Source organism: Dromaius novaehollandiae, chromosome 1 (assembly GCF_036370855.1).
Source record: "Dromaius novaehollandiae isolate bDroNov1 chromosome 1, bDroNov1.hap1, whole genome shotgun sequence".
NCBI classification, from domain to species: Eukaryota; Metazoa; Chordata; class Aves; order Casuariiformes; family Dromaiidae; genus Dromaius; species Dromaius novaehollandiae.
The window spans coordinates 87,083,464-87,099,256 of record NC_088098.1 but is presented as its reverse complement, the minus strand read 5'-3'; the positions used below and the strand labels follow the sequence as shown (position 1 = coordinate 87,099,256).

General features: G+C 40.9%; 1 protein-coding gene across 4 annotated transcripts in view; it reads left to right on the top strand.

The window, feature by feature from the left end:
• Window positions 1-15,793, top strand: part of LOC112990861 (rap1 GTPase-activating protein 1-like) — a 65,616-nt gene that overhangs the window by 46,942 nt on the left and 2,881 nt on the right. For 2 of the 4 annotated variants that reach the window (XM_064518926.1, XM_064518940.1), the window contains 8 exons: window positions 1,161-1,232; window positions 1,523-1,609; window positions 2,241-2,375; window positions 3,908-4,054; window positions 5,297-5,400; window positions 7,777-7,893; window positions 12,745-12,871; window positions 12,958-13,057. In XM_064518926.1, the coding sequence (XP_064374996.1) occupies window positions 1,161-1,232; window positions 1,523-1,609; window positions 2,241-2,375; window positions 3,908-4,054; window positions 5,297-5,400; window positions 7,777-7,893; window positions 12,745-12,871; window positions 12,958-13,057 (889 nt within the window). Of the gene's footprint in view, window positions 1-1,160; window positions 1,233-1,522; window positions 1,610-2,240; window positions 2,376-3,907; window positions 4,055-5,296; window positions 5,401-7,776; window positions 7,898-10,710; window positions 11,507-12,744; window positions 12,872-12,957; window positions 13,058-15,793 lie in introns of those variants that run through there. The other 2 variants (XM_064518928.1, XM_064518934.1) reach the window with 2 other exon arrangements.

Here is a 15,793-nt window from a genome sequence, read left to right as displayed (position 1 = left end):
GTGCTAGCTACATCATTGATTGTGTCCAGGACTTCATTACAGTTATTTTTTTGGCATGAGTGTGTCAGGTAGGAGCATGTAAAAAATAAAATAAAATCCCTGATCCCTTTATCTCTTGCTGGTTCAGAGAGATGGTGTCACTGTACAGAACTACTCCTTTCAGCATAGAGTGTATCTCCGCTAAGGAGTTTCTGTCAAAAAAAAAAAAAAAAGTCAGTACAACCTCAGTGACAGAAGCTTCTTCTAGTGGAGATAAATCTTGCAGACTGAATAGAAGCATCTACTTTTTTTGTTCTAAATATACTGGTTAACTTAATTGGCTTGGTTGGGTTTTGTTGCTATTACTGTGTGCACATCTAGCTAACTGAATTCTTGGGAGCTAAGTCAGCACATCCATTCACTGAGGCCAGGAACAGATAATGGATAGCATATTAGATATCCTTTGGATATCTACAGTGGATATCATACTGTATATCTGATTGCATTAGCTTTGACAAATATGTAAATGATTCGGGGGAGGGGGGGCAGAAGTACCCTAGTAGATTGAAGTCTTTTTGCAAAATGGCAAGGTTTTCACAAAGAAGTCATGCATGAGATGATGGATTTTATTCTATCTGATGTTTTCATGTCTCCATGCAGTACAAGTGAAGGTTGTGTTTTTCTTCTTTTTCTTCTGATGATGTTCATACTCTTGACTGTCCGTGTTACTAGCACTTGCAGCTGGAGGAATACTTGTATAGGACACACAGGGTGGAATGTGCTAAACATCCCTCAGCTCCTCTCATCTTCCCCTGCAAACAAACAGGACTTTGAGTTCCAATAGAAAGCTATTGTTTGTGAATTCTCCTTTGGAGGCCTTCCTACCTTTTATTTATTTTCTGGATTTATTCTTTTTTTATATAGATTTGTTCCTTTTAGCATCCTGTTTCCTCCTCCTTTTTGCCTTGAGCTGTGCTGCTCCTTCCCCCTCAGCCACTGCTCTTTTTGCTTTGCTTCTTTGTTCCATTCTTCTAGTCTGAAATGTTTTCTTTTAGAATCAAAAAGGAACAATACTTCTTGACTAAGACAAGGTACTTTCTGGTTCTTCTTGCTGTGGGAGGCTTTGAAAGTCTCACTTATGTTGTGACACTGATTTTTTTCTTTTCCTTGTATTGTTTCAGGTTTCAGTCACAGCCCGAGATGACGTCCCCTTCTTTGGGCCCTCTCTTCCAAATCCAGCCATATTTAGGAAGGTTTGTGTCTCTGGTCCAGTGTTAGATGGCAAGGGGATGTATTTTTATCATATCTATTTACTTTTATATATTTTTATATATTTTACATTATCATTTTTATATATTTTAGTTTATATTTTTATATATTTTATATATAAGATATTTATTTTTTATTACTTTTATTCTGAGTCAGTGTTTTCAGTCTGTCTAGATGACTTTGAAGGTCTAAAGAGTAGTAAGGCAGAGCTCTTCACATCTGGTATCTATTTTACGGTCTTCATCTCCAGTCTGGTCTTTGTCTTATCTTGCAGAGTGTGGAGTTTCGTGAATTCCTCCTGGCCAAGCTCATCAATGCTGAGTATAGCTGCTACCGATCAGAAAAATTTGCTAAATTAGAGGTGAGTTTATTACCTATTTGTTCGTATTAAAAACAATAAAACAGTGTTACTGCCAGATTAAGAACAGAGAGTATAATTTTTTACTTTCTTTTTCTAATTTTGAGTTGCTTAGAAAAGGAAGATTAAATCTAATTGTGCTCAGCCATGTAATGCTTATTTTACAGCAGGCTTGATATGAACAGGTACGTTCTAATGTAAAGATTTAATCCTCAAATAAGAATGAGAGTATGATGCATACATATTGCTGGAGGAAATTCTGTATTAGTTTGAGAGTCAGTGTTGTTAGAGGGAGTGTACTGATACCATTGATTTTGGTTCAAGGTACCAAAATTTTCTTCCAGACTCTGCTGCTTGCCTTTTGGATGACCTTGAAAAAAGCTGTTTGCCCTCAACCTGTGCCTCAGTTTCCACATCTGCAAGAAAGTTTTAATGGCCTTTATGCCTTGTAAAGATGTGTTGATTAGAGAGGGTTTAAAAGGGCTGATTATTACTATAACTGCAAAACTGAAACTACTTCATATTGTCTAAATTATTTTTTTTTAAGGGAAGATGGGAGACATTGGGAAAACAGCATAAAAAACCAAACCACCCCAAAACAATAGCTGGTTTTTTATTTCCACTGTTGATGCAGGAGAGAACCCGGAGTGCCCTCTTGGAGAGCCTTTTTGAGGAGCTGCAGCTTCACAGCCGCAGTATGATGGGCTTGCCTGTAGGGGAGGATGACAAGATGGAGAATGGCAGTGGGGGTTTCTTTGAGAATTTCAAGGTGAGCCATGGTGGATTGTGGCAATTCCTTAGGCAGCTGCTCACACGCAGCTCAAGCTCAGTGTGTGTCCCTTCAAGGAACATTGACCCTGCTGACCAGCTGTCCTTAGGTTGGGACAGAAAAGACATCTTTCCCTACAGCAGCCTTTTTTTAGAGCATCTTCAATTGTTCTTTATCATAACCCTCAAGAAAAGACATTTTTCCCATTCCTGTTCTCCTTTCTGAAGAGCTACAGCTTGGTCCAGCATGACATCCCATACTGTCCCTAAGGAGTCAAACTCTTTATGCTTCGTGCTGGTATCTGGTATCAGATGTGGTTTCACTCATTGATGTATAGAAAAGAGAGTGGGTGCTTGCGAGAGGAATTGTAAAAACTAGTAGGAAGCAGCAGATCTCTTTCAGTTCATTTTCATTATGACTGGGAGTTACAAGAATTACATCCAGTGATTACTTCTAACACACAGGAGTGTAATGTCTAGAAAATTGTGACATTTTGCTTTCCTTCTAAAAGCCAGAGTTTATTTCCCATTGTTCAGCTTAGAGCACTTTTTTAAAAATCAGGATTAGGTAACAGAACCTACTTTTACAAGTGCAAGATGATGTGAGAAGGCAGAGTTTGTGCATAAACAGACAAATGAGTTTTGAACTGATTATATAGGAAGGCTCTTGCATTAATTGCCTGACTACTTTCCCTTCCCACTTTTGTCTCACCGCTTCTTTTGTATAACATGTTATCTGTCTGTACAGAGAGTCTTATTATAAATAGCATTATTTCAACTAACCTCTTCATGCTTTGTCTGGTGAGCTGGTTGGATTTGCTAAGGGCTGTGGAACTAGTCCATTCACATATTTGCATAGCTTTGGTTGGAGCTGGGATGCTTTGGTGTGGCGTAAATTTATATGTACAATGCCTGCATTGCCTTTCCTGCTAACCAGGAATTTCATATCCATTCCATGTCTTTCATTAATTATCCCAAAATGTGCTTTTCTGAATTCTAGCAGGTGCTGTGATCTGCATGTCATTGTACGCAGTTGGTCTTTGTAGCAGATGGGAGAAGACTGAGTAAATTCAGAAAATGGCTTTTTCAAATACTGCAGATTTTGATATTGCTGCTTTTTCTTTGGGCTCAGCACTCAAGTTTGTGCAAGACTGAACCATACAGTCTTGAATAAGAGTCTGATTTTGTGTTTTGTAGCCTATACTGGGCAGGACTGTTCCAGATGATGCTGTCTTATTCAGAAAGTTGTGATACTGGTAGAGAATCTTTATTTGTTGCAGTAGGACAAGGGAGGTGAAAGCAGAGAATATACTTGGGAAGAGTTCTTCCCTGGCACTGAGGTTCATGCATCAGCTAGGACCAAAAATGGGTAGTATCTAGGATGCTGCCTTCTAGGAGTTAGGATTTCTGTTGTACTGGTGTTGGTCTGTCCAGCTTTCTACACTCTCTGTGATGTTTTTCATTCTGTCCTACTGTCTGCATGTCTATATGTGTATCTGTGCTTGTCTGTTTCCCTGCTTCCCTTCTGTTCAGCGAGTGATCAGAGGCCGCAGCCAGAGCCTGGATACCACGGGGATATCCATGAGAAAACAACAGCCAGCTACCCTGCCCAGCTGCCCAACTACAGCTGGTCTTGCCCTCAGCCAGAGTGTCGCCGAGGGCCCTAAGTCCATTGCCGCGGTAAGGTATTAGGGTGGACCGTAAGAAAGAACACAGCATACCTTTGGGACCCACCCATACATTTTGTTTCTTTTTCCCTATTAGTTTTTCTTTCTGTGAACCTCTTTTGGTTCTATCATTCCATTTCACACGTGGTTTTAGACAGTGTGTGTTGCAGTCTGTCTGTTTTATCTATGCCTGTCCCCAACCCCAGTTCATCCACGAACTAGAACTGAGATTGATGCAGATTGTGAAAAGAAAGGCAAATGTGACTTTACATCAAACATCTATCTATGCTATCCTGATTAAATCCTACAGGGTGTCATAACTTAAAAAAATGCCTGCACTGTGGTTTGACCAGAATGGTACTGTATTTGTCTAATGACAAAAGCTGAGAATGTTGGGATACTAGAATTGTTTCATTTTTCAATTTCTCCAGTCAAAATTTTTCTCTGTAATATAAACAACTGCACAATGTTTATTCAAGACATTGTTTTGCTGTAAATAGAATTTGCATGTTGGGAACAAATAGCAGAATGAATAGAGTTTGGGGTGAGAAAAAAAGTGAGTAATTGTGGGTACTGTCAAAGTCTTCCTTGTTTAATAGAGATACTAAAGATATGTGATCAGTATGGACATGGTAATCCATGACAAATATTTTCCAGGAAAGTATCTGTATTTCTGATGTTGAAAATATGGTCACCTTGGCTAAACTGCATCCAGTTGACTCTGGTCTCTGCCCTAGTGATGTCAATATAGGCAAACTCGAAAGAGCATCTCTGAGTAAGCTTTTTAGTGTGGGAGTTTCTTGGTGACACTGTACTTAGTTGTATGCATTCTTTATGTCAGCCTGACAAAGCTACAGAATAGTAATGACATGGACTTGCTGCCTTGTTCTGTCCTTTAACTTCTAGTTTTCTCTGCCTCTTTCTGATGCTACCTCTCCTTCTGTCTTCATACAGGGATACCTCTCTTCTTGAGTCCATTTCTCTGCATACGGTCTGTGTATCTTTTTCTGCCTTTGTTTCTGTATTGCTCTGTCTCTTTCACTTACCATCTCTGTACGACTTTGCTTCTCTTTCTCACTGACAGAAAATATTCTTTCTTGCACTGGAGGAGCTGGGCAGTGCTATAGCATACCAGAGTAAAGGAGAAGATCTGGGATCCACATAGCAAACTCTCTCTCACACTTTTCTAGTTCTTCACAGTTTTTTTCTGTCTAGTTCCTCTTGCTATTTTCTGTCACGCTTTCCTTTATTCTAGTCTTTTGCCATGCCTGGTAGGAGCCCATCACGCACTCGAGCCAGCCGCTTCCATGGGCGACGAAGTAGTGCCATTGGCATTGAGAACATACAGGAGGAAAAGAGGTATGACACATGGGAAGGTGAGGCAGAGAGAAAAGACAGGAGGAGATGAGAAAAGGGAGACAGAAGAGCTCATATAAGGACAGAAGGGGAATCAGTAGGAATGAGAACTGAATGGAAATGGCTGGAATGGGAAAAGTGCCTATCAGCGAATGGATAAATGGACAAATCATGGAAAGAAAAAGGATAAGAAAGGACATTTGGAAATGGGGAGAATAGTATTTAAGAAAGAAAGGAGGAGATGGGTGGAAGAATGTAGTGAGATCACTCATAAACACTCTTAAACTGCAGAATGATCCAAGAGTCCCGGTTCTTCTGTTCTGTATTCACCACTTTTAGATAAGAGATAGGAGAAAGGCTTTTATTTGGGGAAGGAAGGGGTGCTTTTTTATTTGTTTGTGTTCATGTTAAAAAAGTTCATGATCTTTGGAAGAAAAGAGGATTTTTCTTTTTCTAAAGTTTTAACTCAAAATGACTAATATTTAAGAGTTCAGATGATTCCAGAAATATTGGGATAACTTACAGGTTCAAGGAGTGAATAGGTGTATTTGACTGAATTATAAGCATTCAAAAATTGTCTACTGGTCACCAGAGATTATTTGGTTAAATGAATAAATTTGCCTCTCAGATCTAGTTATATAACATCTTTTTAGTGTATACAGAATCTCAAAAGCCATGTGGGCGCTGTGCACTTAGTATACAGTTTTCCCTTTTCCAAGAATTCCAAGAAGTAGCTTAAAGACACAGTGTAAAATGGGAGAAGCCATCTTTAATGTAGAAACCAATGATTTCACAACAGGAAGAATTTTTGCCTATTGCATTTCACCATTTCGCCTTCTTTTCCTTCTTTATTCTGTTGGACCTTTCCTTAATGAGGTATCTATGTTCTTATTTGAATAAAAATAATTTAAAACTTTTTATGAGAAAAATAAAATATTCTGAGATAGCTTCCCTTTAACAGTCTAAGCCAACATAGTAGCCACAGTTTCTCATTGCTTACCTTAGTTTTGCACCTTATACGCCTATACCTCTCAATCCATTACTTTGTGTTTTACATTATTCCTTATCCCTTTCAAAAATTTGTAAAAGCTTCCTACAACAAGGAAAAAAAAAAGACTTATTTTCTTTTTTTCTTTCTACTGCTCTTTGCTGGGAGGGAATTGGAAAGCTATTGTGTTTATTTAGCTTTTCTTCTGCTGATTTTTAACCTTAGATATGAGGAATGGTGAGCCTTATCTTCTTGTGTTTTCTAAAAGACATTTTGGGTGATTCTTGAAGGTGCAGTTTCACTAGCAGCTGGCCTGATTTAACAGTTCCCTGCCACTGAAAAGCAGATATACTTTCTCTCTTATGGTATCTCTTTAACTACATAATCCTGTCCTATTCTTTGTGATGGCTCAGATGCTGTTGTACCCTCCATGGAGCTCATTCAGACTATTAATGTAACAGAAGAAGTATCAACTTTTTTTCACTGCATTAGTTGTCTCATGGAGAAGTCTGATGAGTGCCACGACTGATGGAAAAGTACACCCAGCAAGGCTGGAACAGGCTTTCTGTTTGGCAGCAACGAGCTCACCATGTCCTGTGTGACTTCACCCTGAAGTTGTAGTTTAATGATATGTAGGCTTTGGTGACAGAGCTGACCCAAGTTTCAGTCCATCCTGCTTGTTCCTGTGTTGTGGAAGTTTCAGGTTTTTTTATTTTCAGGATTGTTTTTTATCAGGATCATTTTCAGTCCCACAAACAGTTATATTAACACAAGGGGGAGGGTGATGAACTGTGATGTGAGGAGTAGGATCAACTTGCCGAAAGAGCAGAGGAGGAACTCTGTAAACTGCACCACTGAAGCCATGTATCATGAGAATAAAAACTGAGGTGAGAAGTGGGAGTTTTCCAGTCCTTAATTAAACACACCCCACTGTGCAGGTACTCACACAGACAGCTTTCTTCAGAAGTATCTTGGCAAGTACCAGTACAAATAAAAGTATTGTAACCATCCTGGAAAGGAATTTTGCTGACTTCAGTTAATCAGAAAATCCTTTTTTCTTTATGCAATAAATATATCAGCACTCCAATCATAAAGCTTCTCATGACCAATGAAATGGGGTGGGTAGGAGAACAAGCTGAAGAATTAAATAAAAATACTGAAATTAATTTAGGCTTTTATATTAATTTAAAAGAAGCATGAAGTTAGCCATCTCTAATATATTGCTCTTAACAGGTCATATCTAAGGAGTCTGCCCTGTTCAACATGGCCCATTTGCTTCCCCTTCTTCTGTCAAAGAGATACAGCTTTGTGTTGTGACTTATAAGGAAGTGTTAGAATAGATAGTGGTGAACTCTGACCTTGGGATATAGCTGGTTTTCCTTGCATCCCAGCAGGGACACTGCAGAGAGGATACAAAAGGTGCTGGACAGTCCAGGAACATTCTTTGACCTGAAGTCTGACGGATCATCTAGTCCCAGCTCCCCGGAGTTCCCCAGCAGGAAGAGCAAGTGAGTTGAAAATAATTTTAGTGTTTGAAAGGTGTTCACTGTCTCTGGCATTGGCTTAAGTGTGCTGCATGTCTTGTTCTCTTGGAGACTCTACTAAGGTTGTCCATGTTAGGCATTGCAACATCTAAAAAAAATAGTTGTCTGGCCCTGGCATAGTTATTCAGAGCATGAGAGTAAGGGAATCAGCTTTCTTATACTGCCAGTGAAGAAAGATGGGACTGCTCAAAGGTGATTCTGGCTTGATTACTGTCAGGCTAGCTTGCATCCAGCAGGATACACAAACCCCTTGCTGTCCAACTATCAGTGCTTACTCATGTGTATTATTATTCTGTAGCTTCTTCTGGAATGATTTTGGACCTTTCTGGAGAAGCTTGGACTAGGGTATGTTAGAATGTTGGGTTGTACTCAAGTTCTGCCCCTTTCAGCAGGATTCGTGCTGCTGCTCCCAACTGGCTTGAACAAGCCTGTGTTCAGTCGTGCCAAGGTGTTCCAGCAGGTGTTATGGTCTGATGTGTCTCACCTGCGTTTCATTTGTAGAACATCCCATCCCACACTCAATGTTTTCCTGCAAAACACTTCATGCAGTGGGCTGCACAATAGCTCTTCACTTTCTGGTGGTCAAAAACTGGAAAAACACACTTCCATGGCAGTGCAGCTTTGCTTTTGGTAAGCTGTATTATCGGGCCATCTGCTGGCATGGGATCCTATCTAGATACTTTAGGACTTTGGAGAAACCACACATTTACATTTCTAAGACTCCGGAGCAGCCTGTCTCAAAATCCAGGACTGCAGCTGGCTTTCTGGAACAGCTTGCCACACCAGACTTTTTCACAAAAACTTAAATGAAGCCTGTGGCAGAAGTGGTCCTGAGGACTTAGTACTAGGCCATGTCCTTCCCCGGGACTGAGACTGCTGTAACAAAATTGAAGGAGGTGCTCTAGAGCAGGCCTGTATGGCTGTAGTTGCTCTAGATGCTGGGTCTGCAAAGGAAGGGTCTTCCTTACAGCAAGACCCAATGCTCCATAAGAATTACGGGCTGGTGACTATCTGCAGAAGTTCATCTATCCAATTGTATGCTCTGGGACTGCCCAGACTATTGTCACAGCCAAGGTGCAGAGCTCTGGTGAGTATGTTTCTATGATGTTAGTTTTTAGGGTGGGTGGGAGTCTAAAATTTTGGTGGGGAGGAGGTTGGGAGCATACTTAGGAGAAACAAACCATTTGAGATGCTAGCTTTGTCAGCCAAGCACAAGAGAGAATGCAGGACATGGAACTGCTGACTGCTCAGCAATCCCCTTCTTTCCACATTACCACATCATTCTATATCCCTTCCCTCATCCTGCTTGGGGCCTTGATAGAGAACTATAAGTTCTTCACTAGGCACATGTAAGGGACTCTTGCTCTGATTAGGTAGCTGAAGTCATCATAACCAGCTAGAATTCTGCCTAGTAAGAAAATATCTTATGTCTGGGCCAGTCCCTGATTACCCTATTATGGAATGTATGCATGTCTTGGAAAAACTGAAGCTCCTAGTATCTGTTCCTGATTTCTGCATTTAATTGTGGGCTTCCCCTACTTCCCAACTACCATTCTTTGTTCATCAGCTGGCAGATAAGCCAGCTGCAATGGCTGTTTCAAATTGGTATCACATTCTTTTGGAGAGCAAACGTAGCATAGAAGTTCATTAACAACACTTGCATGAGTGTTGTTTATGCAAATGAGACATGGTCTTTCTGATTTTGCAGTCTGTCTACCTCTGTCGCTGGGATTCTGTCTTTGCATCTTTTTCTAATCATGGACTCAAAATCATTTGTACAACCCCAGAAAATGTCTGTTCACAGTTCTGGTGGGTTAGCCCATTCCTGGACAGTTTGCTCACAAAGAAGGGTGTAGCATGTAGTTTTGCAAAAATTGTGATTATCCAGTCTTTCAGAGCTAGAGACCACCTCAACTCCAACTATACCTTCTGCATCATATCCAGGACAGGTAATCACAGACAGGTTATTCCACCATACAAAGCAGACCATTTGCACCAAGACAGTATTAGCACAATATTGCAGGAACAGGTTAGGGGTGTCATTCCAGCAGTCTCTCTCAGAGCTCCCTGAAGTTCTACTGGATCACTCTACTGTTCATTAAGTGTAGAATCACAAATCAGGATCATGATATAGGCATATTTCTAATGCTAAAGAACTCTAGCTCTTTCTAGAGTTATTTGAGCAGCACATACTGAAAATGTCATTCCTGGTAGTCCATTAACCCACTCTTGGTTCTCTCCAGGAAATAGCATCACAGAAAATTTCTCTATTGCAAAAATGTCCAGCATGTCACTGCTGGTCTTAAATAATCATTTCAGATTCCAGACTTGAATCATCAAGTTCTTCATCTATGTTCTACTAAGATCATAAATAGAAATAAATGCAAATGAAAGACACAAATAACATTAATTCTTATACAGTAGAGACCAACTAGCACTTTTCTTCCTCACATGCTAATTTCCAACACTGCCCTTCTGCAGTGATCAACCTGCAATCTGTGAAACTGCATTGTTCGCCTGGGCTAATCCTGTCTTCTCTTCCCCATGCAAGGACTATTATCCTTAGTTATTCTGCTGTACTGTTCAGTTAGCCTTCCAGATAATCCTTCTTCCCAAGAAACAGACTCAAAAGAATGAACCCAGCCTAGGTAACCGGGTAGTAAAATTCCCCAGGACCAGATATCTTTCTGGGTTGCATCTGAAAATCAAGCACTGTACTGTGTATGTACAAATCCTAGGAAAAGTACATGTTTTTTTTGTGTATGTGTTTTCCCTCCTCAGACACATCTGAGTGGGGACATCAGCCCAATCAGGAGTGGACCGGATGCTACTCAGTCATTGGTTACCTCACTGAAGATACCGACAAGATTTTTGGGTTGCAATGAGAGCCATGGCTAAGAGGAGCATGAACTTGCTTAGAGGACCTCAAGGACTGTGCAGAGACCAAGTGGCACGACATAATGCTCCACTGGCAGTTCCTGGAGCAGGAATCCTGGGAAAGGGAGATGGACAGACAGCTCCTTTTGGAGAATTTTGGCTCTAGGCCTTTCCCATTGCCCAATCAGCAGTCACTGAACCAGCTTCTACTAATGACTGGGGGGAAGAGGTCACCTTGAGTGCTCCCCTTCTCTTCTTTTCCCCTCAGAGGAGCGAAAAGAGAACACCTTGGCCTTCAAAAGGAAGGAGCAGAAAAACACCTTGCTTTCTCTGTCTTTAGTGCCTTTGGATGACATAGGTCAGGAAATGCAGTGCAGAGAATGAGGATGGAGAAATCTGCTGAGGAAAGATGCTGAGAAGCAGACACTTCATGGAAATTTAGGTTCCAGCTCACTTAAATTCATGTTATTGATTTGCTCTGCTAAGGGAGAAGCATGTTGGCCTTCATTTTCTCTGAAATATATTTCCTAATCTCCTCAGGAAGTATCTTTGGCCTATATTGGCCCTGCCTTTAATGTTCTCCCTAATGCATGCTGGCATGTAATATGCCTGGGACTTTAGGTTTCATAACTGCTTGTAGGTCAAGACTGGCCATATTTTGCAATGTTTCTGAAGGAATAAATACATTTAGTATGTTAAAGTTGTCTTATCTTTCTTACTTCTCTTAGCTTTTCTGGGTTTCTTAGCATTTTTAAGCCCTTCATCTCTCTCTTATTGGCTGGCTTCTTGTGGAGGCAGTGAATATTTCAGCATAAATGTTACACTGACATGCGCAGTGCACTCTGCATCATGTAAGCACATAAGCCTCATGGACTGCTCTTTCTCCTGGCTGGCTGCAAGCAGTGGGTCTCAAATTCTGAGCTGGAGGAAGCTGACCTTAAGGGTCTTGTCTTGGTGCATATAAAACATGCAGCAGACTACCTTGATGTATATGACATCTGAGAGATTGGCGGTCAAGTAATTTGGTACAGTTTTCGTATATAATGCTTTGAATGTTCCCTTTATAACCACCCTGCAGGAACTAAAAATCTAGTGGGACAGACCTACAAGAGCCAGTCTAGTGGCAACTGGGCACATGCAAAATCATCAGGATGGGCACCCTGACATGGGGAGGTTTGTGTCTGCGAGCAGGAAGAGAGTTCTGACCTGCCTCTGCAAGAGCTTGGCACTTTATCATAGTAATTTGGCATTGAGACATCCCAAAATAATGCAGATTTTGGTAATTTGTTTCTCCCTCCCTCTGCTTTCTTCTTAATTAACTATTCTGTAATGTTGCATAATGTGTATATGCCCTCCTGACTCCCATTACAACTGCCCAGAAACCCAGTGGCAGCAGTTTACGAAGTGTATGAATAGAAAAACATTCTGTTATAATACTCTTATACTGCCTGGAGTTTCATATAAGAGCAAACATGGCTGCTGGTGGCTGTGGGAGTGAGTTGCCTAGCCTGGGTAATGCCCACCCTTTATATCCAGTTTTAAATCTGATCATGTTGTATTTAGGCCCCTAAAATCTTTGATCTCCAAAATGAAGGCATTTGTTGATTTTAATGAATGTCTAGAGGTAAAGTGCTTAAATGTAGGTGGCTGACTCACTATAAGACACTTAAGTCTGTAAATTAAAAATTCAGCTAATCTGAACATGACTGTTGTTCTTTCATACAGTTATCTTGAATGGAAGTAATGAGGGGTGTTTCTAATAAATGAAGTACTAGAAATTAAGGAACACGAGCTAGTTCTCCTGAATTCTGTTTCTAGTAGAAAACCTATCTGGATTAGTGATTTCTTCTGACTGCTATATAATAAAGCTATGTCACAAAAAGTGTGAGCCTATGTGTAACAATAAGCATGATGATGTTCAATGCTTGCATTTCACAGAATACTCACGAGTCAAACTTCAGGATACTGTGTGATGCAGCCATTCTCACGTTCTTCATCCAATGTAAGCAGTTGTTGTAGTGGTTTGAGGGAAAATGAAACATCTGAGGAAGAGGAGAATGACAGGGTGGGTGCATGATCTCTAACACAGCAATTACCCTCCCTGATTTTACAAAGTGCATTGTTAAAATGAGTCTCTTTTGCCCTCTCCAGGAGCTGACGTGCTCTCCTGAGGGCCCTCCAAAGCAGGATTCATTGGTTAGTATGTGGCTGGATGAAAGTGACTGCAAACCCACTACATCCAGCTCACCAGGTAAAAAAGGAAAAAAAAGAAAAAAAAATCCTTTACTTAAGCATCTAGAAACATATGATAGGTTGAGCTACATAAACTTTTGGCAAAATCTTTTGTATGCTATACTGAGGATATGAAGAGCATAGAGAGATGACAGGTTCAGAGAAATGAGGTGAGAAGTTAGTATGTAAACTTTAACAGGAAGGGAATGGGGCGGAGAGAAAGGTGTTTCAGTAGAATGAATAGTATTGTACGCACTGGAGAAGGAGTTACAGCAGATTCTATATAGTTAATGTGTTTTTAGGTCTCTGTAGAGTGCATATATCTTGATGCATTGGTTATTGATATGACCGCAGTGCCATATACCCATTCCTATTTATACACTACAGAATTTGGACATGGGCATTACTGCAGCCACAACAGAAACAGTGCTCCCTGCACAATGCAGTATGCAGTATGGGTAACCAGGGAGCTAATCTGCACTGAGCTCTTTAATTGCCACAGCTGGGCTTTTAGTGATAGCCAAAGCACTTGATTAAAATCAGCTTGGATCTGTTCACAGTGCAGAGATGTTTATAGTTACTATAAACTCTCCTTAGTCTCATAGCAGGCAGAGCTATTGCACTGTCTGTTGTTGAGATTGTGTCAGTCATGCTGATCTCAGACCCCATTTGCAGCTGTGTTTTCACTTCATTAAATTTAACTGTTTTAGATTGAAACGTTTCATGCTGGGCATCAGCCTAAAGCTAAAATTTTGGAAAACTTCAGTCAAAACAGTACAGCTGTTTCGGAGAATGAGCCTGGAGGGACTAGGTAAGATTTTGGGAAAGTATAATTGAAAAGACTGAGTTGAGATTGAGAAGTCATTAGGATCTGTGGAAGGCAAAACTTACATTTATTGCTAAAAGTTTCTCAAGTTGGAGGAGGCTGAGATAGTAAAAGATTTGTGTGGTTGGTGAGGAAGAGAGTGGCTGGAAAAACTGAAACTTTTATAGGAATTGTGGGAAAAGGGATTGTTGGAAAAGTTTAGAAGTAGGATTCAAAAGGGGAGACAATTTACTTGAAAGACAGAGCTAGGTCTCTCAATCTCTATAGTAGCCCTCTCTTTGAGATATCAAAGGTGGCCATCAGGACCCTGCTTAAAAATGTCTTTATCATGGCAACAGCAATGAAGATGTGATACTGTGAGATGTTCTGCAGAAGTGGAGACTCACAGAGCATGAGTGCTTGCACACTTGGAGGCACAAGAGAACCTAAGGGGCTGATACTGTGGAAGAAGAGGAAGAACAAGTGGAGTTTTTGATAGCGCAGGGGAAGAAGAGGGCCATGCCTTAGGCTATAATCAGGAAATGGGGAGCTATACACAGAGCCTGCCTGTCTTGAGGGAGAGAGATAAAGGTGTTATATGAGGTGATAGGAAAACGGAGCATGTCAGAAACCTTCACGGTAGAAGACAGCTGAAGAGCTACTATTAAGAAGCAGAAGTTGGGAATGAGCTTCCTCAGAGTCTTGTGTTGAAGGCTAGGGAGAAAGAGTTCAGTGCTATCACTTCTTGAGCAGCAGTGATAAATACTGTAAGGCCAGGAAGCCCAACACTATGAAAGGTCTCTTTTTGAAGGATCTGGAATTGCCACCCTACAGGTATTATCTGCTTGGAACCTGGTGGTGTGAGAGTTTTCGCTATATTTCCACAGGTCTGGGATTGTCCTATGGGAGAACAGGCCACAGCCCTCTCACAAACATGTGAGCTTTATTCACTCTTGTAGCCTCTGTGGCACAACACTGAGACCAAGCAGGCGTGAGAGATGGTTCCCTGTGAAAAGTGGACAGGTTGTGTCTACTTGTGACAGAGAAATACCAATGGGGCAGAAAACTAATGTAAATGCAAACTAGTTTGTTTTGCTTGTATGTCAGAAGTTGTCTAATGTCATCAGTAAAAGTATTTACCCCCTTCTTGACCTTGTGGGTGATGTTGGTTTCCCTTGCCCTCCGTTTCCCCCAGAGTGCTCCCAGGCACTGAGATAGTTGTGAATGACATAGACATAATGCAGTAATGTTTTCAACTACCATTATGCCTCCCCTGCTACAGCCCATAGTTTAATCCAACTGTGATCTTTCCACAAATCAACCTACCACTGTTATCTACCTGCCTTACATGAAGCATGGTGGGACTGATCCCACTGATCCACTCTAGAATTTTTATTACATTGGCTTGGGTTCTCTCTTTTCTCCTTCTTTCCTGCATTCTTTTTGTTTCCAGAAAATACCACTGGATCCTAGATCTGCTCCTGAGCTACGAAAGTTCAGATCTGGATGCAAGTGCTAGGCTGATGGTACAGGCCCTGCTCTCTTTGAGCTCCCAGCTTGTCTTCGTAGGGGAAAGCCTCTGTCACTCAGTATACCCTGCACTAAAAGAGTTCTAGGTTATTCACCCTAGCTGTTACTCTTTTCTTATGGACATTGGAAGCAGGGATGCTCTCCAGTGGCCTCTGCTTCTTTTTGCAGTTTCCCTACCTGCTGACTGCTTATCATCTCACAGGTATATTTATATACCATACTGACAATAACCATTAGATGTGATGTGAAGTTCAACATATTCTTTAAGGTTTTCTACAGTCCACTGTCAATGGCAGTGGTCTGATACTGACAGATCAAAACTTTCACTGAGGTTTTTCAGTATCTTGGCATCGTGAGCCAGCTGCACCCTGCAAGACTGGTGATGTAGTGCTGTATCATATGTATCCATAGGTTTTCCAT